This window comes from Emys orbicularis, chromosome 12, assembly GCF_028017835.1.
Source record: "Emys orbicularis isolate rEmyOrb1 chromosome 12, rEmyOrb1.hap1, whole genome shotgun sequence".
Taxonomy (NCBI): Eukaryota; Metazoa; Chordata; order Testudines; family Emydidae; genus Emys; species Emys orbicularis.
In genome coordinates, this window is record NC_088694.1 from 25450166 (window position 1) to 25474371 (window position 24206).

Sequence of the window (24206 nt, forward strand, 5' to 3'; positions counted from 1 at the left end):
CCGTCTCTCCCCCGCTGTCCTTTGCGGATGTCTCTGGACAACGTGATGTCCCTGTGCCCCCGGTGCCAAGGATCCCAGTGGCTTTCCATTCTCAGGAGGTGACGACACTGAGAAGTTTGCCGTTCGTCTCATCCAAGCCGGGACATCCATGTCCCTGGTGCACTCGCGTGGGGCCTCTCTGCCCTGTCATCCGGGACTGAAGCGCATCTAGGAGACGCTGTCAGTCCTGAAATGTGACCCATCCGCCAGGGCCTGCGCTCACTCCCTGCCCGCCCTGATCCTCTGAGCCAGCAGCACAGCTCTGTGCAGAGCAAGCTGGCCAGTTTGGGGATGCCCTTAGCTGTTTATTGCAGTGCACGCTACAGGCAGCAGCTGGCAGGCCAGTCCCATGTCAAGCTGCTAGGCCTGTCCAAGAGCGAGGCGGGGAAGCGTCTGCCTTGCTCACAAGAACACAACAGACAAGGGGCAGCATGGTCGTTTTCACCCAGGGTAACGTGTTTGTATCCAGCCCAGGCTGGTAATGGCTGATAGTGGTTACCAGCCTATAAAATGGAGTGGGTGGGTCTCAGCCCAGTTCACAGTTGACAAGTGCCCACATCACAACTGGGGCTAATTACACCCCCTCGTTAGGTACCTCAGCAGAGGTGCCAAGGCCTCGCTGACAGAACTAGCTCCTCTTGGACCCCTGCAGAGCAGGCGGGAGGTCCAGGGCGGAGCGGCGTGGGAAGCTCACCCTGTGCTGTCTGACTACACAGACAGCCGCTGGCCAGCGTTACCACTGTCCCTCTGTGGGCATGGCCTTGTCTCCGTGCGCACTCAGCCACGAGTCCTGCTGACCACACTCTCTGCTCCTGCCGGCAAAGTGAAACCAGCTCCCCGGGCAACGTTCGCTCCCGCCACCAAGTACAGTTCTACCAGCGCAAGGCGTGTGTGGACACCGAAGTGCCTGAGCTGGTATAAACAGTCCTCCAGCAACAAGCCTACAATGCACCTGGTGCTGCAGCAGTGACTGCTCGGCTTGCCGGGAGGCTCACAGTGCAGGGAAGCCTGACCCCCATTTAAAATCCCCAGCGTGTTTTAGAAAGGACTCTTTCCCTGCCATCTCTGCAAGCTCACCTGGACAAGCCTGGCTCCGGCTCCAGTTGCTGTATGGTCCAGGAGCCAGGTCCAAAGGTTTCTTCGGCCTGTGGGGGGAGGAATGCAGAGCACAGCTGTGGCATTCCCACAGGACTACAGATACATACTCTGCCCTTGCAAAGGCCATGGAGAACCTAAGGCTCAGCAGGGTCAAGGGCCAATGCCAGGCAAAGGGGAAGGAGCTGTGGCAGGCATACCAGAAGACGAAGGAGCGCAACCTCCAGCCTAGAGCTGCCCCCAAGACCTGCGCCTATTGTGGCCAGCTTGATGCCATCTGAGCCAGGATCCCACCTCCACCCTGAGAGTGACAGTGGACACCTCGCATAGGCAAGGCCTTGGGCTCCTTAGTGATTTAGGTGCTTCAGAAAACCTCACCTGGTCAGTACGTTGTAGATAGGGCCCCATTGTGCTGGCTGAGCTGCTGGGGGCGTGGTCCTGTCTCTCCACCCCAGAGGCTGCCCCAGAGCTCAAAGCCATGAGAAGATGGAATTGCCCTTTTAAGGGCGGGAAACCCCCACAAAAGAGCACCGGTGTCTCGCAGCTGTGAACGGCAGCCACAGTGTTTCTCCAAACCTCCTGCCCCATCCTGAGTGGGAACATCCCCCTCCTACCAGCCTCTCCCCATTGGCATCTCCAGCAGGGGACCTGGGTACCATGGGATGTGTGGGAGCAGCCCAGTGGCACTGCCTGCTCTGGAGGGAATGCAGTTGCAGCATTTTACAGTTGGCTGGAGATACAAATTACCAGCCAGGCTATGGCCCCTGGCGTGGTGCTGGCTCTGAACACCCTGCTAGACCCCACTGCCAGGCGGTAGCTGGAGGGCTATTTGCTGGCCAAACACTAACCCTCCTACCTTGTCCTTAACCCTCCCCTCTGGCTTCCATCAGGACTCAGAAGGTATCGACATCATGCTGGGCGTCTGTGCCAACGGCCTGCTGATCTACAGGGACAGGCTGAGGATAAACCGCTTTGCCTGGCCCAAGATCCTCAAGATTTCCTACAAGAGGAGCAACTTCTACATCAAAATCCGCCCCGGCGAGGTGGGTGTCTCTTACGAGAGCCCGTCCCTTGGGAGTGGGGGGGCATGGGGGAGAGTCCATCCTTACCTCCCGGGTGGATGTCAGGAAGTCTGTTCTCTCCCAAGGGTGCTTGTGTGCTGGAAAGGTCCATCGTTGTTGCATTGCACCAGGACCGGGAGGCCCCCAAATTCATTTCAGCGGGGAACAAACCAAACCCACTGTCTCATCTGTTATTTCCAATGGGGCAGAAAGGGGGGAAGGGTCTGAAAAAGGGAGCAAAAGTGGGATTATCCCCCCGCCCCAAAGAAAATGGAACATTTTGAAATTTCTTTTCCTTACGCGAGAGAATTCTCCTCCCACCCAAAAGCCGGTTAGTACCAACGAAAACGTGATCACCCACCAAGGCTATCCCGCTGCCGGGTGAGCCCTGACCCTGCCCTGCCGCCAGCCGAGTCCTGACAGAATAGCCACTGTAGCCTGGGCCCCAGAGCATGCTGGGAAGGGTTTATAGAGACACTTGCTCTGTCATTCTCCTGTTGGGACCTTGGCTAGGAGACTGTCGCCATCCTGAGCCATCCCACAGGGCCGCGGGCTGAGGCGGCTCCCGAGCAAGAATCCCGGCTATAACATGAGTCTGTCTCCTGTACTTCCAGTACGAGCAGTTCGAGAGCACCATTGGCTTCAAGCTGCCCAACCACCGCTCTGCCAAGAGGCTCTGGAAGGTCTGCATTGAGCACCACACCTTCTTCAGGTGAGGAGGAAGGTCCCTGTAAAGAACCGCCAAGGACAGGGCAGGGCTCGCAGAGAGGAGGCTGCGTGTGCTGCTTGTCCCTGCCCTCCTTGTGCTTTTCACTGGGGGAGATGTTCTTCATTAATGCCCCCGGGGGATCCACATGGAGGGAGGGCAGGGGTCTGTCTCCTTAGTGCTCCCCCTCAGCTGCCTTTGCCCTATTGATACCTCTCTCCTCTCTGCCCCATGTGGGGAGGGGTTGTCTCTGGGCCTCCCAACACTCTCTCCCTGGCCTGCTTCCATGGCCTTCCCTACCTGATATCCCTGGGAGCTGCCCCACTACACAAACTGCACTCTGGCTGGGCTTTGCCCAACCAAACCGTGGCATATTCCAGCTGAACCCAATCAGGGAGAGCCCTGTGCCCTGCAGAGCGGGGTCCCAATCGCCCTGCTTCATACAAGGGGAATCCAAGCAGACTGTCGTGAGGACCACACTGTGACCGTAACGCTGCCATCACTAAGGGTTTTGGAGAGAGAAAAGCCGCCTGGAGATGAGTATCTCCATTCCAACTCTGTGGGGACCTGACCTTCTGCATTGCCTGATGTGTGGTGGTCTTGTTTAGCTACCTATATTCTATCACCACAGCAACTCTATGCAGTTGGGAAGCATCAGCATCTCTAGTTCATAGACGGGGAAACCAGGGCACACACGGAGGTTAAGTGACTTGACCAAGGTCACGCACTGAGTCTGTAACAGCAGCAGGAATAGAACCCTGATGTCCTGAATTGCAGTCTGGTGCCCCGCCCACAAGGCCATCTTTCCCTTGCGTTAATGGAGAGTTTTCCCAGATCTAATATATAAAAGAATCTGCCGATGGGCTCAGTTTCTCCGTGGCAGTAAGTTGTATCCTCTGCTGGTTGGGATGGCTGCCTCCAGGCCAGGTATTTGCTGTTTGCTCTGCTCTGCCATGGCAATGCTTTCGCTCACTCTGGAGTCTTCTGATTTTGTACATGCCAGCCTGTGCCTGGCTGGTGCTCCGCATGGTTTCCAGAGCTCGAATTCTAAACAGAGACAACGCATCCTACAGACTGTTCTTTGCAATCATTGCGCATAAGGTCCAGGCCTCATTGCAGGAGTTTTGCCATTGGCTTCAGCGGGGCCAGGATTCCTCACCCTCTGCCCCCCACAAGCCTTCTAGCTCCAGACTAGTAACTGCAGGATCCCTGCAGGTGGCTGCACTGAAGACTGAGGTCTTGATTTTCAACAGGCCACCAATTTTGAAGGCCCAACTTGAGACCCTTGGGGCCTGATTTTCAGAGCAGCTGCAGATCAAGCTGGGGTCAGTGACGCTCGGCACCTCTAATAGCCAGGCTCCAGGGGCCAGATTTACAGCTCTTCACTGCGTTTGCGCCTGAGGTTGTGAGTACAAAAATTGTGGGCCCCAATCAATGTCACTTGGGCATGCCCGTGCCTGATTGTGCCAGCAAATCAGGTGTTGGCAGAGAAAGCGCACCCACAGGAACCCCAAGGCCTGGTCAAACCTGGCCCCAGGGGTCTCAAGTTGGGCTCCCAGAATTCATGGCCACTCTTGACCCCTGATACTTGCACAGACAGTGCAGGGAGGAGTTCGCTTGCAGGATGGCACGTGGATTGGGGAAGAGAGCCCCCGCCTTGAGATCCCAGTGCTGGATTTCTCAGGTCTCATGCTGCACAGATCTCTGCTTTTATCTCCATCTGACACGCTTTCAGAGCTGACAAGCCAGCGTTTAATACATCAAGACACACGGCACCATCCTTCGCCCTGCTACATTCCCCGTGCCAGCCCTCAAGAGGCCAGCACAGCAGCTTTAGAGCTTTGCTTATTTAGATGGACCCAAAAAAACACCAAAACCTGCCCACACACAGCACATGGTCTCCGCACTGCTCTGGATTGCTTCTAGTAGAAACAGTTCCGTTCACTGGCAGTTCTGGGAGGAAAAAGATTAGTTTGGGGTCAAACCGAAAATGAATTTTTCCAAAATTTTTGGCTAATTGGAAAAAAAAAAAAATCAGTTTGAGGCGAAGGAACCATTCTGCTCCCCCTGCAGTGGAATGTTTGGTCCAGTTTTGAGGATTTTTTAACATTTAAAAAAAAATTTCCTAAATAATATGAAAGGAAATTTCTAAACGAAAAGTTGCTTGCAAGAAAAATATGGAAATGTTTTGATTTTTTTTCCAGAATTTTTCTTTGTTTTTGTTTCGACGGGAAGGACCTAACGAAAGCGACACCAATTCGCAAAATGTTTGTGTCACCGAAAAGATGTCCCTCGACTGTAGTCCCTATATCTCCCCTACCCACCGCTGCCCCCACCCATACGCAGAGTAGTACCCCTCATTTATACGCACCTGCCTCCCGCGTTATCATCTGACTTAGGCACATGCCTTTTCGGCTCTCACTCCCCCCGCCATCCAGTCCCTCACCTTCTACATCTGGCGGATTCTCTGCACCTTGAAGTCTTTAAACCACAAGTTGAGGACTTCAATAGCTCAGACATAGGTCAGGGGTTTGTTACAGGAGTGGGTGGGTGAGATTCTGTGGCCTGCGTTGTGCAGGAGGTCAGACTAGAAGATCATAATGGTCCCTTCTGACCTTAAAGTCTATGAGTCTGTGATCCTGAAGTCACTGAGATGTGGGGTGAGGCAATTTGCACCTTCACCATTCAGGAGACGTAGAGTGGATGGGAACAGCCAGTGAGATGGAGGCAAAGAGACCAGCGAGGAGGGAGAGGGCTGGAGAGTTCTGCTAACAGGATAGCGCAGTTCCTGGAAGCAGGGTTAAGAGCCCAGGTGTTGGGGGAAAAGTGGCTCTTTATTTGAGCTCCACCCACAACCTTAGTTTCCATCCATGCCTCCAGGGTAGCTGGATGTTTCTGCTGAAATGATCTGCAGTGGAACAATGAAATGACCATCATTAGTATTCAGAGTGAACAACCTCCCCACAATGACAATGTTTGGCGATGCCTCTTGGCCTTTTCCTGGTTGTGCCCCCCACTGACCGCCAGTCTCTATGTTGATCGGTCCCTGCCCCGTGTGTGAATGGAGCTGGCCTGCCAGTGACACTCTGCTTTCCTCCCCCCTCCACCTGCAGGCTGGTGTCCCCAGAGCCGCCCCCAAAGGGCTTCCTGGTGATGGGCTCTAAGTTCCGCTACAGCGGGCGGACGCAGGCCCAGACCCGCCAGGCCAGTGCCCTGATCGACCGGCCCGCGCCCTTCTTCGAGCGCTCCTCCAGCAAACGGTACACCATGTCTCGCAGCCTCGATGGAGGTACGCCCCAAATTGGGGAGGGGGAGGGAGATTGGTTCACTGATGGGAGCCGGGAGGACAGGCTTAGACACTAAGGGGCCGTGTGGGCGAGGGGCGGCTGGGCTCTGGCACTGCAAGCTCACAGCTTCTTACGGCTGCTGTCCTCGACTCTTGGGCGTCAGGGGGTTAACTCTCAGGAAGCTGGGAGATTGGTACTGGCCAGGCACAGCATGCAAATGTAACCCCCACCGAGCTGCCAGTTCTCCCAGTCCTGACCCACGGCCCCTCCCCCAGCTCTGCCAGTTCTCCCAGTCCTGACACACATACGCCCTCCCCCAGCTCTGCCAGTTCTCCCAGTCCTAACGCACACACACACACACCCTGCCCCAGCTCTGCCAGTTCTCCCAGTCCTGACCCACGCTCCCTCCCCCAGCTCTGCCAGTTCTCCCAGTCCTGACCCACGCTCCCTCCCCCAGCTCTGCCAGTTCTCCCAGTCCTGACCCACGGCCCCTCCCCCAGCTCTGACAGTTCTCCCAGTCCTGACCCACGGCCCCTCCCCCAGCTCTGCCAGTTCTCCCAGTCCTGACCCACGGCCCCTCCCCCAGCTCTGCCAGTTCTCCCAGTCCTGACCCACGGCCCCTCCCCCAGCTCTGCCAGTTCTCCCAGTCCTGACCCACGCTCCCTCCCCCAGCGCTGCCAGTTCTTCCCAGTCCTGACTCACGCTCCCTCCCCCAGCGCTGCCAGTTCTTCCCAGTCCTGACTCACGCTCCCTCCCCCAGCGCTGCCAGTTCTTCCCAGTTCTGACTCACGCTCCCTCCCTCAGCTCTGCCAGTTCTTCCCAGTCCTGACCCACGGCCCCTCCCCCAGCTCTGCCAGTTCTCCCAGTCCTGACCCACGCTCCCTCCCCCAGCTCTGCCAGTTCTCTCCAATTCTGAGCCGCTGCCCCTCCCCCAGCTCTGCCTGTGCACGCCAACCCCCTCCCCCCTATTATTCCAGCCCATGTCCCCAGCCAGGCAAGTCCCAGAGGCTGTTTAGTACCTGTCAACAGAGGGCACCAGGAATTCCTTAGCTAAAGCTCATGGCTGGAGAATGGACTCAAGGTCTGAAAAAGGCCTTTTCCTTCTCAGGCTAGGTCTACAGTACAGCGGGGGGTCGACCTAAGATACGCAACTTCAGCTACGTGAATAGCGTAGCTGAAGTGGCGTATTTTAGGTCGACTTACCTGGCTGTGAGGACGGCGGCAAGTCGACCGCTGCCGCGCCGCCGTCGACTCCGCTGCCGCCTCTTGCCACGGTGGATTTCCGGAGTCGACGGCAGAGCCATCAGGGATCGATTTTATCGCGTCTTCACTAGACGCGATAAGTCGATCCCTGATAGACCGATTGCTACCCGCCGATCCGGCGGGTAGTGAAGACGTGCCCTTAGACTAGTCTGATTCCTGAGCACCCCTCCCAGTGTTCAGCTGGCGGGGGGTATTGCATGCTTGGGGAATGGCCCCTGTGGGTCTTGGAAAGGTTCCCCTCCCAGCCTGCAGAAGGTGACCTGCCAACAAGCAGTGGGGAAAGCCCTCTTTGCAGGGGAACCTGCTGACCAGGGATTTATCCACGGAGCTGTTTCCAGTGGACATCGCTTCTTCCAGGGATGATAGGCACAGACCTGAGCTTGCAAAAGCTGATGCGCTTTTAGGCAGTGTGTGGAGAGGCATCGCAACATGGAGCAGGCTCTGGGTTGACCACACCTGAGTGATTGCATCCAGGCTGGGCACGCTGCTACCGGCAAGATACTGACTCACTGGAAAGAGATCAGGGAAGAACAAGCAGGATGATCGGGGAGCTGGAGGGACTGGACTCAGAGGGAAGAATAAATGAGATAAATGGGCCGGATTCACCTCTGCCCTGCCCCTTGGTCAGTTACTCCAGTGCAGCGTGGATGTAAAACCCTCCTGCTCTGATTTGGGAGCACCCACTTTGTACTCATTTCACAGGGGTGTAAGTGACGACATGAGGTGCAAGTGTAGCAGACCCACATCCAATTTGCCTGACTCCGCTCGGGCTCAGATTTTTAATAGTATTTAGGCATTGCTCTGCTCGGTGTTGCTACGCCTAACTCATTCAGGTGCCTCAGTTTGGCTGACTTTCAGTGAGACCTAGGCGAAGTCAGCTAGACGTGGCGGCATCGAGCGGAGCAGTGCCAAAATAGCTTTCAAAAGCGGGCCCTACAGCCTTGCCTCGACTAGGGGGAAAGGTGCTTTTTTCAGCTGAGCGCGCTCCCCTCGCTTGCAGACCTCACTTGATGGGTTAAGCTAGCCCCATTACGGTCTAGGCAAGGCCTGCGGAGAGGTGTGAGAATGGGCACCAGTGAAGAGTCTATACCTCAAGGAGGGAGAGGAATGGGAGGGGAAATGTAGGCTGGACATCAGGGCAGTATCCCTGCCATGGAGGGCTGTGGAATTTGTCTCCCAAGGGAAGGGTGGAAGCCTTGCCTGGGACGTTTAAGGCGAGACTGGTCGTAACCCTAGGAGAATATCTGTAAGGACCAGGCCTGCGCTGGCTGTGACTGGGGGAGGGGTGGGGCTTGCTGGGCCCGTCTCGTCCTCTTCCACCTCTAACCCCTGGGATCGGTGCATTCCCCTCTGCACCCTGTAGAGTTCTCGCGCCCGGTCTCCGTCAGCGAGAACCACGACGGAGGGGTGGAATCCGAGAGGCGGGACGAGGACAGCGAGTACGGCGGGTGGCGACGCTCCGAGGCAGAGGATGAGGTTGAGGAAGTGACGACCCCGACGAAAATCAAGGAGCTGAAGGTACAGGGCCCGCTGGGCGGAGACCATGAGGGTGTCGGGAGCTGGCTTGGAGAGGTGCCCTCTATATGGATTGGCCAGGGCAACCCCCAGCCTGCACCTGGAGAGAGAAGGAGCCCAGGATGCTAGAGGGGAGGAGCTGCCTCCCACAATCTGTGTCTGCCACACAGCGGTGCCCTTCCCTGCTGGGAGATGCCAAGACCTCCCTGCAAGGCTCTGGTGCTGGCACTGGCCTGAGATACCTGCTCCCGATCCTCTGCACTCCAAGGTACGAGCTTGCCCGTCTTTGTCAGAGAGGGAGACTCTCCTCCTTTCCTTGCCCAGTGGCACGGGGAGCCTCATGCCTTTGTTAATCCACCTTGGGCTCACCCATGAGATGTCTCCCATACAGCTGGCCAGGGAGGGCTTTCCCAGCGGGATTCCCAGGGGGTCTCACAGGGAATCTGCCAGGGCCGGCACTGCTTGACTCCTTGGTGGCAGCAGGGAAGGAGACCCATCCCTAGGTATCTCCATAGCAGTTCTGCTGGCCTCATGGCTGCACTGCTCAAGCTGGGCCAGGGAGCAGCTCCTATTGGGATGTAGCTGGAGAGCGCGGCGCACCTTGCAGCTGCCTTTGGGGAGAGGCAGAGCATTTCGGAGTTAGCCACTGTCTGAGCAGAGGACTGTCTGGGTCAGGGAACGGCAGCTACACTCTGAGCTCCCCGCCTGGCCCATGCGGGAGCGGCATGTAGCCCTGACCAAGGAACAGGGCACTGTCCGCTCTCCCAGTCCTCCTCCCCTCCCCACACAGACACTCGCACTGGACACACAGGCACTCATGCTGCATACGCGGGCACACGCAGGCACACACACTGCACACGCAGGCACACACACTGCAGATGCCGGCACACGCCGGCACGCTCACCGCACACGCCGGCACGCTCACCGCACACGCCGGCACGCTCACCGCACATGCCGGCACACGCAAATACTCTCACTGCACACGCAGGCACTCTCACCACACACGCAGACACTCACATTGCATACCCAGGCATGCTCACTGCACATGCCGGCACTTGCACTGCACACACAGGCACATGCAGACACTCCCCCTGCACGCGCAGACACTCAAAGACACTCGCACTGCACTCAAAGACACTCCCACTGCACACACAGACATCCCCACAGATGGCCATTGACACCAGATACTCACCTACAAATACACCTGCTGTCACAGACACACACACACTGGAATACGCTATCCTAGTGATGCCAGTTGAGTCTTAGGGGAGGCATCCAGGCCTGTGGCCTCTCCTTTCTATCTCCACTTCTCAGGGGCCAGGCCCTCGGCGTCCCGAACGGGGAGGTGGGTTTTCTGAAGTTTCACATCAGTTTGTGACTAGAAATCTAGTGGCATCAGAAGGGCACTGCTTTGGGGAAGCTCACGCTGCAGGGGTCCTGTCTGGCACTGCTAGGGCACCGCTGTGGGGAAGCTCACACTGCAGGAGTCCTGGCTGGAAGTGCTAGGGCACCGCTGTGGAGAAGCTCACACTGCAGGAGTCCTGTCTGGCACTGCTAGGGCACCGCTGCGGGGAAGCTCACACTGCAGGAGTCCTGGCTGGAAGTGCTAGGGCACCGCTGTGGAGAAGCTCACACTGCAGGAGTCCTGGCTGGCACTGCTAGGGCACCACTGTGGAGAAGTTCACACTGCAGGAGTCCCGACTGGCACTGCTAGGGCACCGCTGTGGGGAAGCTCACACTGCAGGAGTTCCGGCTGGCACTGCTAGGGCACTGCTGTGGGGAAGCTCACATTGCAGGAGTCCCATCTGGCACTGCTAGGGCACTGCTGTGGGGAAGCTCACACTGCAGGAGTCCCGGCTGGCACTGCTAGGGCACCGCTGTGGGGAAGCTCACACTGCAGGAGTCCCGAGTGGAAGTGCTAGGGCACTGCGGTGGGGAAGCTCATACTGCAGGAGTCCCGACTGGAAGTGCTAGGGCACTGCTGTGGGGAAGCTCATGTTGCTGATTTTGCCCCTGGCATTGCCCAGGGTCCTGTGGTAAACTGAACTGTGATGTATGTGATAACTTACCTTGACTGACTGTGCCGGTTCCTTTCACCCTCTCTTTGCTGCCAGCCGGAGCAGGAAACCACCCCCAGGCACAAGCAGGAGGTATTCTGTCTCTGGAGCATCTTACTGCCCATTGGTGCATTGTATTGTCCATCTTCTTTAAAACAACAAGCACCCCATCCCTTCCCCCACATACTATGTGTCACCCTATTTACTGGAATACAAGATGCACCCAAGCGTCTCTGGGGAGCCTCCCGCTCCGGAGAACTGTCAGATAAACGTAGTAGCCAAGCACACGGAAGCTTTCCCCGAAGCACAAGCAGCATCTTCTATCCCACTAAGTAAGGCAGCTCTCCTCGTCTCATGTGTGTGAGCAAGAGCCCTCCCATGGCGCTACAGATGGGTCACCATGCCATTGGGATGTCCTGGCTACTGCGCTCTTTACTGACTCCTCTACGTCTTCTCCTCGTGTCTCTTCTGTGTCCAACCCTCTCCTGCGGGTTCTGGCTCCCTCTAACGGAGCAGAACAAGACTCACATCCCCCAGCCCCATGTCTTCCAGTTCGCAGCGTTATCTCCATGCCAGCCTGGCTCAGAACTCCACATGGCGGCTCCTACCTAGGCTCGGTAATTCCGTTGGCGAGGCGTGGGGCGGCATGGAGAGATGCTGCCCCACAGTTAGGTGTTATTTCAGATACAAACCCTCGTGCCCACTGAACCGTTCCTAGGGTTCCTCTCCTAGCGAGAGCTTTGGCCAGGTGGCCTGGCCTGCTGAGTTCCAGGACCAGCTCCAGCACTGGCCTTGGGGAAGTCACTTAAGATCTTCCTCTGTCTGTTTCACCTGTCGGTTAATAGGGAGCATGAGGGCTAGTGCATAATGCTCTTGGAAGATGGGTCTTGCTAGGGAGGGTTATTGCATGGTTCATTGTCAGCTCAGAACCAGGCTGCTATTGCCTAGTCTTCGCTAGAGGTCTGTGAGGGTAATTAACCCTTGGCACAATTTACATGGGGATTTGGTGGCCTTTAAATCAAGACGGGGAGTCTTTCCCAAAGAGATGCTCTAGCTAAAATCCCTGCCATTGCATCCAGCACAAGGGCAAGCCCCTTCGGTGAGCGATCTGCTGTTCAGCCCCAGCTGGTTGATTTATATTCCCAGCTCCTGTAGGTGCCCGGTCCTGTTCCCTCCATAGTGTGTCTCATCCCTCATTCCTTTCTGCATGTGCCATTCTCCATCACTTGTCATGTGCACCCCAGTAACACCTTGTGCTAGTGATCGGCGAACCTCAGAACAGCTGGTTCTAGGATGCAGATAACATTTTGGATTCTTATCCTAAACTTCTCTGAGCCTCTTGGGTCTGCAAAGTTAGCTGGACTTCTCATGAGAAGGGCCTTTCTCAGGCCTCTTGGCTCCTGCAGTCCTGCACAGGACCCAGAAATGGACAGGCCGCTACAGGAACTCAAAATAAGGGCAGGGAAGAAGTTTATCTGAACCTTTTTGAACCTCCAAACAGGTTTGATTCGGGGCAAAAATTGGGGTTGGCTCTTCTTTTTGAATGGGTTCGCCCATCCTTAGTGCAGAAATAGGGGGTCTCACAATCCTCACATGTTATGGAAAGGATTGGCTCTGCTATAGAGATAGGGCCTGAATCACTGCATGGACCTGAACATCCCTGAATTGTTATCTTTATAATGGGCCAAACCCAAACCTCTAGACACCGTAGCACTCGGGGGAGGCCCATATCCAAGTTTGGACCAATCGCCAGAATCCAGTTCCAGGGAAGCCTTATGGAAAGTCCAGTAGAACATTTTCAACTGGTTCCAGCTGGCAACTCTGTACAATCGATTGGAACAGATCTGGCCTACTGGCTTCAGGGGTGTTGGGGCATGATGACCCTCCAGCAGAAATTAACAGAGGCCAGTGGAACCTAGTAGAGACTAGAGATGACTGGAATGGAGGTGACTCCCCTTTGAGTCCCACCGTTCTACTATTACTGAGAATCGGCTAGGATCGGCCTCACCCTGGCCTGACATTTGGATCCCAGGGAGCTGGGCTTTAGGATGGGAAAGGGGCACATTGATAAGTACCAGGAAGTACGTGTAAGTTCTGCTGGTCACTTTCAGCTGTTCCCTGGAGCTGTCCTAGTCTGCAGGGTGATTCCCAGCACATTTGGCTCTTGAGATCCCAAATTCAGGCTCACCATGAAGCAGGCCCTCCCTTCCCCGCAGCGATCCGATCTCTGCCTCGCTAGTTACCTTCCCGTCTCCCTCCCAAAGTTTTTAGACAAACCAGAAGACGTTTTGCTAAAGCACCAGGCCAGCATCAATGAGCTGAAGAGGACACTGAAGGAGCCCAACAGCAAGCTGGTTCACAGGGACCGGGACAGGAGGCTGCCTTCATCACCAGCCTCTTCCTCACCCAAGAATGAGGATGAGACACCAAAGGGGACCCCGGAGAAGGCCAGTGAGGTTCGTTCTGTCCTGTCTTGTGAAGGGGGTTTTCTGTTGATTTGTGTCTGTGGTTTGGTGGGAGGCGAGTATAGTTGGTGCCCTGTGCTCTGCGCTACCCAGGAAAGAGTTGAGTGGAACCTGAGTAAAGGGTGTGCATATGGCAGCAGCCCGGGGTTGGCCTCCGGATTTGACCTCTTCCCTAGCCTTTGGCATTGCTTACCCCCTGACACCACAGGAAGTGCCACACCCAGGCATCTGAGTGAGGACTAAGCCCAACCTCCATCTCATGCAGGGATTGGCCAACATGGCTCCATTGCTCCAGCCAGGGGAGCAGGTTGTGTAGCCCACCCCGTGGATGGAGCCAGTGCTCCTATCTGGAACCCCCATTGGGTGTCTTGCCTCTTCCTTCCTATCGTGATGGCTTCTCTGCTTGCTTCGGGGATGCCTACGGAGGAGTCAGGCCTGAGGACTCTCCATGGCCGATCTCCCCGTGCTTGCAGTATGGAGGGAAGTGAGCGCATAATGCCGGCTGAGCTGTCTCTGGTGCCAGCGCGCACCTCTGTGCTAGATTCTGCATATGTCCTCCATGCGTGACGTGGAGCTGAGAAGCGGGTCCACTGGGCTCTGGGCTCGCTGGGGTAGGCGGGGGAGAGGCTGGCTGCTTCTGGCTGATGTTGAGGGTTTCCAGCCCTCACTGCTCCAAAAGTGCTGGGAGAAGGGTGTGGTAGGCCTCACAGGCACTGTGCTTGCCAGCTGATGCTCCGTTCTGTCTGCAGGGTAGCTCGGCTGATGGCTCTGTAGTGCTGGGATCTTGTGCGCAGCCCTTTGCGGCGTAAGGGGAACGGGGCAGCAGATACCGCGGCATGTTGAGCTAACCCCCACTGGGGCTGTGACCCAGAAATGAGGAAGGGCAGGTGAAATCAGCGAGCACTGTGCTCTGCTAGGCAATGGCTTGGACATTGACCTGTGGAGAAGCAGCTTGAGGTGGTTTGAGAGCGGGAGACTGGCTGTTTCAATTAAGACACGGGTGAAAAGCTGCAGCAGGCGTCTGGGCTTTGCTGGTAAAGGGCGCCACCTGCCGTTAGCTTCGAGCATTGACTCCCTCAATTCCTGGCTGAGGACAGAAGACCTGAGCAGCATCTAAATGACAAGGTCCTCTCTCTGTCCCCCCTCCCTGCCCCAGCTGCAGGGCCAGCTTTATCTTGGATTGGCTGCCAGATTTGTGCTTTGTCTGTACAGTGCCGTGCACACCTGTGGAGCTGTATCAGTACTGCTCGTAGCCATAATGGTGCGGGTGGTCCCCAGCCCTTTGACCTGGAGACGGGGAAGGGTTCTCTGAGCAAGTAGCCTGGGCAAGCCTCATACTGCAGTTGCCAGGACCGTGAGGCAGGCCCATTGCTGTCTCTCAGCTGATTGAGGCTGTAGAGCAGCAGTGGGGTAAGGGACACAGGCGTTTAACCCAGGCTAAGGAGGTTTTATGGCCTGAGATCCCTCTGACGTGGGCTCCTCGAACCGAGTGCTGATCTCCGGCTGATGCTGGCACTGGGGTGTGTGGGGGCAGGTTTTGGTACCTAGTAGGGGTGGCTCAGCAATGAGGGTGGCTGAGAAGATGGGGGCAATAGCCTGGGGAACTATCAGCCATACCCAGTCGTTAGCCCTTGCCTCCAAATCACCACTAACAGAAAGCAAAACTTCCAAGTGGGGCCTTCTACCCACAGCTTCTACCTGGTATATCCCTTCCTTGGGGGGTACCGCAGAAGCCTGGCTTCTCCTACAGCCCCCTTCTCCCAGCAGTTTCCTGCAGCTCTTTAAGGGAAACCCCATCCCCTTCTCAGCTGGATCGGAGGAGTGAGGAGGGCTGCCTAGCCTCAGGCTTCTGGCCTTCAGAGGGGCAGGCACCCTGGTCCATTGTACCTGTCGGGGAGAGGGTTCTGGGTGGGGGTGCTTGTGACTGCTGGGGGAGTAACTACCTGCAGATCAGCCCCTCTGGCGCTCAGCCTTGACACTGCCTGGTGGTTGCTGGGCTAGATCGCTCTGTGCCCGGGCTCATGCTGGTGAGCAGGCCGCGGGGGAGCTGAGGTCAGCAGAAAGGAGTGCACAGCTCAGCAGGTCTGCAGTCACTGGCAGTGGGCCACTGGTCTGCAGTCACTGGCGGTGGGCGGGGATGAGATTTTTAAACAAATGGATAAAGCATGAAGCCCCAGCTGGGGAGCTGGAATATTCATGACCCTCATTCATTCATTTATTCGTTCATTTATTCATTCGTTCTCGTTCTCTCTCTCTCTCTTTCTCTCTCTTCCCCCCCCCCCCCTCCTCCGGCTGTGGGTGCTCGGGCTTCCCTTGCTGAAACAGAGGATTGAAGAGGATTCCCTAGAGGAGTTTTCAGCTGAGCACGGAGCTGCCTTATCCATGGAGTCTTTCACCCAGAAAAGCCTTGCCTCTTCTCCTGAGGTTATCATCAGCCTTTCCATTTCTCTCTCTTTCCCCCACCCCCTCTTTGTCTCTGTTTGTTTACTGGACAGCCATTGCCAGGCTGTCTCTGTTTGTAGCCCCTTGTGTAATCCACCTCAGGGCCCCTGGGAAGATTTCCTGCCAATGCACCAGCCACGCGTGGGCAGCCAGTCAGCTGCTAATGAGGCATATTCTGAGCTGGTTCTCCCATCGTAACCCAGTGATAAGGGGGTGTGTGTGGAGGCATAGACAAGTCCTGCACTGATCTCTGGAGCAGGGTTAGTAATCAATACTGACCTGGCAGCCTCTTTACGTTGTCTTAGAGAATACTGGCTTGGCTGCAGTGTTGGTGAGAGAAACCAAGCATCGAGGCTGAGCACTTCTTCCATCATACCACCTAGAGCTATGGTGTTGAAGCTGGTAATCTAAGCAGGGTTGGGTCTAGTCAGTTCTTGGGTGGGAGCCGAGCCCTCCAAGGAAAACCAAGGTGCAGCAGGAGGTAGTGCTTGTAATTCAGTCAGGAGATGGTTCTCTTTAAGTCAGTGACCCAGAATAGAGCTAGGTGCTGTGCTGGAGCTGCTCTGTCTCCTCAGAGATGTAAATCTGAGGTGCAGACCGCTATTCCCTGATGATCCCTGAGTGTTTTTCTCAATAGAGGAGGTGCTAACCCTGGTGTGCTGGCCAAAGTCCATTTTGGGTAATTATGGGACATTCTACCCACTTAAAGCTCCCCTGCATTTGGTTGTGGTGACTTTCTTCACCTCCTATCCTAAATGGTTGGGTAGTGTTGTTGCTATGTGCTTTTAACCAGATGCTGCCCTGCTCCCTGGAGATGGGTCCAGTTGGGTGATGAGGGAAGTGATGTATATTGGGCTGACACCTGCAGACTCTGTTTTTTCGCAGTCCTCACTCAGGCAAAGCTTCCGTTCCAGAAAAGGGGGTTTGCCTGAGTAAAATCTGAGCAAGGACCCTAGGGTTTGGCCCACCATTTGTGAAGCACAGCGGGACCCTTCTGGATGAAGGGCGCTATAGGAACATATGGGGCCATGCCCATCATTCTCCAAGAGTCCATTAATTTGGAGTGCCTCACATTTTAGGAGCTCAGATACCATGGTGATGGGCGTGGTATAGAACAGAGTACAACTCGGAGCAATTACTGTCTGTCTTAGGTAGTTAGATGGCCCCCATCAGCACAGTGCGTGAGCACCTCACCATCTTTAACGTAGTTACCCTCACAACACCCCTGCGAGGTAGAGCACTGCTACTACCCCATGTTGGGGCCTGAATTCCAGAGGAGCAGAGCTCCTGCCTCTTCACCTTAAATGGAGCTGCTGCCTCTCAGCCCGGCGCACAATCAAGCCATTGGCCTTTCAAGTCAGGCACCCCCAAATCAATGGATGCTTCTGAAAATTTGGTTTATACCCATACTAAACCCTCATAAAAGAGCCCCCACCCCCCCACACACACACGCAGTGGAGTGACCGCCCCTGTGGTATCCAGTATGCCCTCACTCTCAGGTGTTTGCCCTTCTGGGAGGGAAATGAGTCTGTCGGTGTCATTGCTCTTTATGTTTCTCATGTGGTATCGATTTCTTGGTATGGTGAGGTGGGGTGTGCGTGAGGGGAATATTACCGTGGAACTTTCCACTAGGCGGAAGAAAACTAGGCTACAACATGGTTCCCCTAATGTGAGTTTGCTCTGTCCACACAGGGGAGAGTGAATCAGATTCTAGCTTGGTCGGGGCAGATCCGTGCTTGAACGTGGTGATTTCTGCCACCTAGACAGATCCCAAGGGGACCTGAGAGACATGTTCTGATTAACCTACCTCAATGAGGGGGGAAGATGTGAGGCTGTCAGAGTTTGGAGCCAGGAGAGGGAGAGGGGCGTATGGGGCCTTTGCACCCTGTTAAGATATGGCTGTGCGATGGTGAGCCTTGGGACGCTATCCCTCAACTCAGTTAACTCCTGGCGGACCTGGTAGCTTGTAACTGCTTTGGGGATTGTTTCCAAACCCTACTACAACCTAGCACAGTTGCAGCCTGCTTTGCATCCACCCCCAGCGTGGTTACCAATCGCCCTGCTGAGAAAGTGCACCCTAGGTTAGCCCCCTCATGGGCAGCACGGCTGGTAAAACGTCCTATCCTCTGTGAACAACTGTGTTGGAAGAATATGTTGGGAGCCCAATGCTTGCCAGCTCTTTCTAAATTGGATTGTTTCTAGCGCAGTTCGAGCCATAGTGAGGACAGAGCCTAAAGCAGAGTCTGATGTAACAAAGTGCAGTTGCAGAGGTGCCCAGAAGGGCAGGATGGAAGATGCTGCAATTAAACAGCCCTGTTTTGGAGAGGAAAGGAGCTGAGTTTCTGGTGCTGTCAGGAGCCCTGGGGGCTCTTTGATAGGACAGTCGGATGCCTCACTCCAGTTAGTTCTGCATCTGATTATCCGAACAATGCTCTGGATTTTCCCCCACCCTGCTCCCCAAACGTGTACATAATTGTGTCTGTATCCAGCAAAAGCATTTAAGCCAAGAGTTTCCCCCATCCCTTCTCACTCAGAACAGCACACCAAGGCAGAGGTCTGTGTATAGGACTCATCACAACTGCTCACTGGAAACAGCTCCTTAAAATCCTGGCAATAGCTGTCCAGTAAACGACAGGGGCAATACCTTCCAAAGACCCTGCTAACTGTACATGCTGAATTGGTGCAAAGCAGGTAGCTCCATCCGTGCAAGTGCAAGGGCTTGCATCTGCCAAAAGGATGCACTGGCAAAGAGGCAAGCACAGTCCTTTGAAAACGTGGGCCTCACGTCTGGATTTGGTGGCTGTTCGAACAATAGCTAGCTAATAGATAGCTGTTGGAACGCAGCGGGCCAGTGGTTTTTATTAGCAAAAGGACCTGATCCGCCACTGCCTTACTCCAGTTTGGCACCTTTGATTTCAGCGGCGTTACCAGCATAACAGTGGCGTCGCACCACGGGGAATCAGGCCCAGAATCGTTATCGTTCAAGCAGGTTTGCAGTGAAATGGTCTGATCACCCCAGGAGAGGCTGGTAGGCTCGGTATGATACAGGCTGCACAGCAGCTTCCCCCCATCTGTGGTGGGTCCCTCTGCATCCCGATGTTGTGGGATGATTTTTTATTAAATGTGTCCGCTCTTGCTAGCTTTGTGCACTCCTAGGATGGAAATGGAGCTTGGACAAAAAGCCTCCGTCATAGAGTTTATTTTGAAAAAAATAAAAAACCCAACACCACTGGGGGGGGCCCATAAAAGCACGGAGTGCATTTAGCACTGGCATCTTTCCCTCTGCTTGTTGGAGGCATTTGGTGATTCAAAACACTCCAGCGCAGAGCTGGATTGATTTCAGGTTTTGTTTTCTGTTTAATTCCAAGTGTTTATGGCTGTGAGTTGAGGGTTTGATGTATGGCTGCTGTAGCTTTGTCCTTGTGCAACCCGGGCTCTTAATGGATAACACTGAGTTCTTTAGTTTGGAGTGTGTTTAAGAAATGGATGGAGGCCCCCGCTTGCCCCCGCATGGCGCTGCATACTGCCCCCCTCTCCTTCCCTCCATGGAGTCAAATGTCCAAGTCCACCTTGTATGCGGGGAAATCATTTGGAGCCTTCGTTTTTAAGGCCAGTTGAAACTAGATTCTCTTCCTCCCACAATTCCCCCCCCCCATCCCCAGTCCCCTTTTACAGGATGTGATTCTTGGGGTTCATGCTGTTTGTAAGGAACACTTCGGGGCCCAGATGCCACTTCCTCTGTGGTGCTGGGGTCTGAGGCAACAGCCAGGCAACTAAACGTGGTCTGACTGGCAAGGCTCCATCTCCAGCTAAATGGGGATGCCAGTGGGCCAGCAGAGCAACACCGCAGGTTGCCTCAGGAATGAGAACGAGCGACTTGTTCTCCCCTCAGTTTTCCAGAGCTCCGGTCAACCTAGTTTTTTTCTCTCAGTCCAGTTGGGCCTAGGCAGATGGCAGACACGCTCGAGAGGACTGAGGGGAAAAGAACAAGCGGGTCCTTTTGTGCACTGATTTGGTGAGGTCGTGCAACCTGGTCTGACCAGATCCCTCCACTTCTCATGCCACCCTCTCAGTCACCACACAAGGGGGGCACAGAGGTATCTGACAACCTTATGTGTAGCCAGAGAGGAGTCATTGATCGTCTTCACACAGGTTGGCTCATGGGACCCAGGGCTCTCCCCTGGGGTTGTTGTTTTACCTCCTTTCTGGCCAGATCTGTCTTCATTGAGAAATTCATGGTGACCAAAGCACAGCTGCAAAATCCTTCCACCACTCATGCCAAGAGTGTCAGCACCTGCCACTGAAAGAAGATCCGTTGTTAAAGCCACTTTGGACTTGCCAGCTCCAGTTCTCTCTCCCCTGGCTGCTGGTGTCTCCTCTAACATCATGCGCTTCTCTCCTAATGAGCCAGTTGAGTGACCTTCTAGCTAGTCCACGTCTGGCCCCAGCTGCCTCCTGCTACGTGGTCCAATCGAGCCTGACTTCTCTGCCTTGGACTGCCAGCAGGAGGAGCTTCCTGAAAGTCCCAACACCAGCCAGGGCACAGGAGGGTGTGCCCAGGAGACACGCTGAGTCAGGGCATCCTCCAGGTAGGCAGTTCTCCTAGTGAGGGCCGGCCACTGTTTAAAGCTGGCCTCCTCTGACAGAACACCCGAGGGAGAGTGCTAGTGCACAAACCATTTCCCACTTCCGGGGGCAGCTCACTAGGGGTGTAACTGCCCCAACTGTTGCAAATGAAGGGGGAGAAATGAGCTCACTCTGTCTGCCCAAATCCCCATGGCCTTTTTTGGGGGGGGGGTGCTGCCATTTATATTTATAGGTTGGGGGAGAGGGCTGGGACATTGGATTGAGGGTTTTCACTGGTCATTTCAATTATCCCTGATTTTAACAGTCCTCTCTTATCTCTCCTCCCCCACGCCCCACCCCATGGCAGCTTTTTCATTCTATAGCATTTTCTTCCTTTCTCCTGCCTTTTTTTTTCTCTCCCCTTTGCCAGTTTTCTTCTCTCTTTCTTCCACTCTCTCTTTCACTCTCTCTGCAGTTAGTATTTGGGACTTAGGTTTCCACCTTCTGCTCTGAATGACACAACGTGACTCAGCTGTACACAGTTCAACACGAACACACAGTGCTAACTCCCCCGCCCCCATCCATGCCCGCCGGTACCCAGGCCCTTGGTGGATACAGAAGTTCCTGCTCATTTTAGCTCAGGTCTCTTTCCAACTCACTCTTTTCTCTATTGGAAGAGGAGCAGTGTAGCCAACTGCAAATCCTTTGGTGCTGAAATCTGCTGTTTTGCGCTGCAGAAAATCAGCATGGTCCGCTTCAGGAGACACCGTCTTCTACAGCAGGCCACACTAGGGTATGCCGTCTCTCTGCCCCACGCTACACTGTGCTGGGAATCTACTGCAGTACAATCCATATCCCAGCACGGGCTCCCTGCAGCATACTACGCTGAGCATAACAAACCTGTTGCTGCATGAAGATGCTGCAGTTTTGATTCAGTTGCAACTCAATCCACTCTCTGTTCTGATGTGCTCCAGCAAAGCAGTGTCATTAGCGACTACATACCAAGTGAGAGCTTTAAATAAACACACCCTGAAGTCCTGGCTGCTCTGTGCGAATGGTACAAATCCCGTGACGTTGGAGTAGACCAGGGGTCGGCAACCTTTCAGAAGTGGTGTGCCGAGTCTTCATTTATTCACTCTGATTTAAGGTTTCGCGTGCCAGTCATACATTTGAACGTTTTTAGAAGGTCTCTTTCTAGAAGTCTATAATATATAATTAAACTATTGTTGTATGTAAAGTAAATAAGGTTTTTAAAATGTTTAAGAAGCTTCATTTAAAATTAAGTTAAAATGCAGAGCTCCCGGACCAGTGGCCAGGACCCGGGCAGTGTGAGTGCCACTGAAAATCAGCTCGCGTGCTGCCTTCGGAACGCGTGCCATAGGTTGCCTACCCCTGGAGTAGACCGTTAGCTTGACTTTCCTGTTGAAGAAAATTCCCATCCTCTTGCTGTTGCATTCCAGTGGGTTATTTTTAAGAGCAGGTTAGACAAACACCTGTCAGGGATGGTCTAGATAATATTTAGTCCTGCCATGAGTGCAGGGCACTGGACTAGATGACCTCTCAAGGTCCCTTCCAGTTAGGGTGACCAGACAGCAAGTATGAAAAATCTGCACAGGGGGTGGGGGGTAATAGGTGCCTATGTAAGAAAAAGCTCCAAAAATCGGGACTGTCCCTATAAAATTGGGACATCTGGTCACCCTACTTCCAGTTCTACGATTCTATGATTTCCCACCTTCCACCCCAGCAATGGCTAAACTCCAGCAATGCTGTGTGTATACAGCTTGTAAAGTTTTTAGCTGTCCTGTGACATGAAAAGTGTAAAACGTGGTGCCTGTATACTAATGATATTAATAATGATCTGGCAGCCCACTCCACTGTGTAGCAACAGATCTCTGCAGCCTAGATGCACGGTGTTGAATAGCAAATATCTTTCCACGTTCCGGCTGCAGGATGCTGCCTTTTTGCAGTATACTGTAGCTTGTTGTACTGCTTTTCTTGGTCCTTACTGCAGTGTTTGTGGCTATAACAGCTGTTGTGACCTGAATCCTTGTTTTTCTAGATTGTATTTTGTGATGGGCCCCGTTCTGAATTGCTGGAAACTCAGATAAATTGTTGCCTCTGATCAGGTTTGTCTGGAGAGCTGGGAAATTAGGGGAAGATCTAACTGCAGTCCATGCTCATGTGACTCGGTGTGCCAATGCCAAACTCTCCATGGGCGTCAAGGATGTCTAGGAAGTGGTGATATCATGGGACCACCAATTTGGGAACTGACTCGGGGTCGCAGACCTGTGCTAACTGGGTGGTGGGCTCTATCTCAAAGGAGAAGGGGCTCTATAGACAGATGAATTAGCAGAGACACAAATGCTCTTGAACAGATGTGATGCTTTCTAGCAAACAGCTGTGGCAAAATCAGAGATTTCTAGAATTGTTAAAAACATTCTCACTATACATAAAGAATTCTCCTTTGAAAATCTCCTGTGAGGTTCTATGAAGCTTTGATTGGCTTTGGAACCAGTCTGAGCTGTAGATTGCTAATAGAGTTGAGTATGGGTCAGATTCTCTCCTTGCTTACCCCCTGTGTCAATATGACATGGCTTCATTGCAGTCAGAGTGTGTGGGCGTAGGTCAGCTGCTTGAAAAATGGGGCCAAATTTTCATGAACAATTTCTAGAAAATTTAATCCTGTTTTTCATTCAAAATGTCAGTGAAAAATTCTAAATTTCAGCATCTTTCAACTAGTTCTGTTCTACAACTGTTCGAAAAACATGGTGATAGTTTCACTAATATATTAGCGGATAAGTTAGACCCATTTCCCCCCCCCGCCCCAGTGAAATTGCGAATTTTGTAAAAAAAAAAATTGATCAGCTGTAGCCGAGAGTAGAATTTGGTCCTGAGCATTCGAAAAGGGCTAGGGGTCCAACTCAGTGAAAAGCTAAGCACCTTCTCTTCCATTGACTTCAGCACCAATTACACAGGATCAGGCCCCTAGATTTCAATACCTGCTATCAGTTGGTTACTTGCCAGCTCCTTTATACACACATCTGAATCAGTTGTTGCATGAGTAATAATGGTTTAGTCAATACAGCCTTCTGTTACTTAACTAAACAGTGATCAGCTATTTAGGTAAAGTATGTTTGATGCTAACTCTTCTTGCTCAAATTGCAATACAGGGTTCAGAGCATTGGGTATTTGTAGAGCGAGAAACTTCTAGGCTGGAAGAGCTTGCTCTAGAGAAAGCTATTGGAACCAAGAAAGAAGACGTACGGGCAGGTACTTCAGAGGAGCAAATAAGTGTGAGCTTATCAAAAGTGGACATTGCAGTAGGGAAAGCCCAAAAAGCAGTAGCACAAGAGGAACCAGCAAGTGTGAAACTGGATACCCATGCAAGAGACAAAATGATTGCTAGTCCAGAGGATTTTGAGTCTGTGTGGGAGGATGAAGTGTCTGAGAGCGAAATCAGAGAAGACCCCCTTTTGGAGGCAGAAAGCCAGCCATCTGAGAATGGCAAAGAGCAGAAGTCCAAGGAGGGAAAAGAAGAGGTGATAACTAATGAACTTGAGCAACTAGCTGGCTCTTTGGAAGGCCAAGCCGAGCAAAATCAACAACCTGAAGATTCCCAAGCAGATGAAAGACTAAGGTCTGAGCCTTCTGGGCCAGAACCTCCAAAGAAAGAAAGCAAGGCTATCGTGCAAGAGCCTGGGTCTGTCTCA

The 24206-nt window shown here is 53.8% G+C and overlaps 1 protein-coding gene across 1 annotated transcript in view; it reads left to right on the top strand.

Moving 5' to 3' along the window:
* EPB41L1 (erythrocyte membrane protein band 4.1 like 1) overlaps positions 1-24206 on the top strand; it is a 59038-nt gene that overhangs the window by 19413 nt on the left and 15419 nt on the right. Inside the window, exons 8-14 of the mRNA XM_065414538.1 lie at positions 2025-2177; positions 2810-2907; positions 6015-6190; positions 8815-8969; positions 11081-11116; positions 13288-13479; positions 15814-15912. Coding sequence (XP_065270610.1) covers positions 2025-2177; positions 2810-2907; positions 6015-6190; positions 8815-8969; positions 11081-11116; positions 13288-13479; positions 15814-15912 — 909 coding nt within the window. The remainder of the gene's footprint in view (positions 1-2024; positions 2178-2809; positions 2908-6014; positions 6191-8814; positions 8970-11080; positions 11117-13287; positions 13480-15813; positions 15913-24206) is intronic.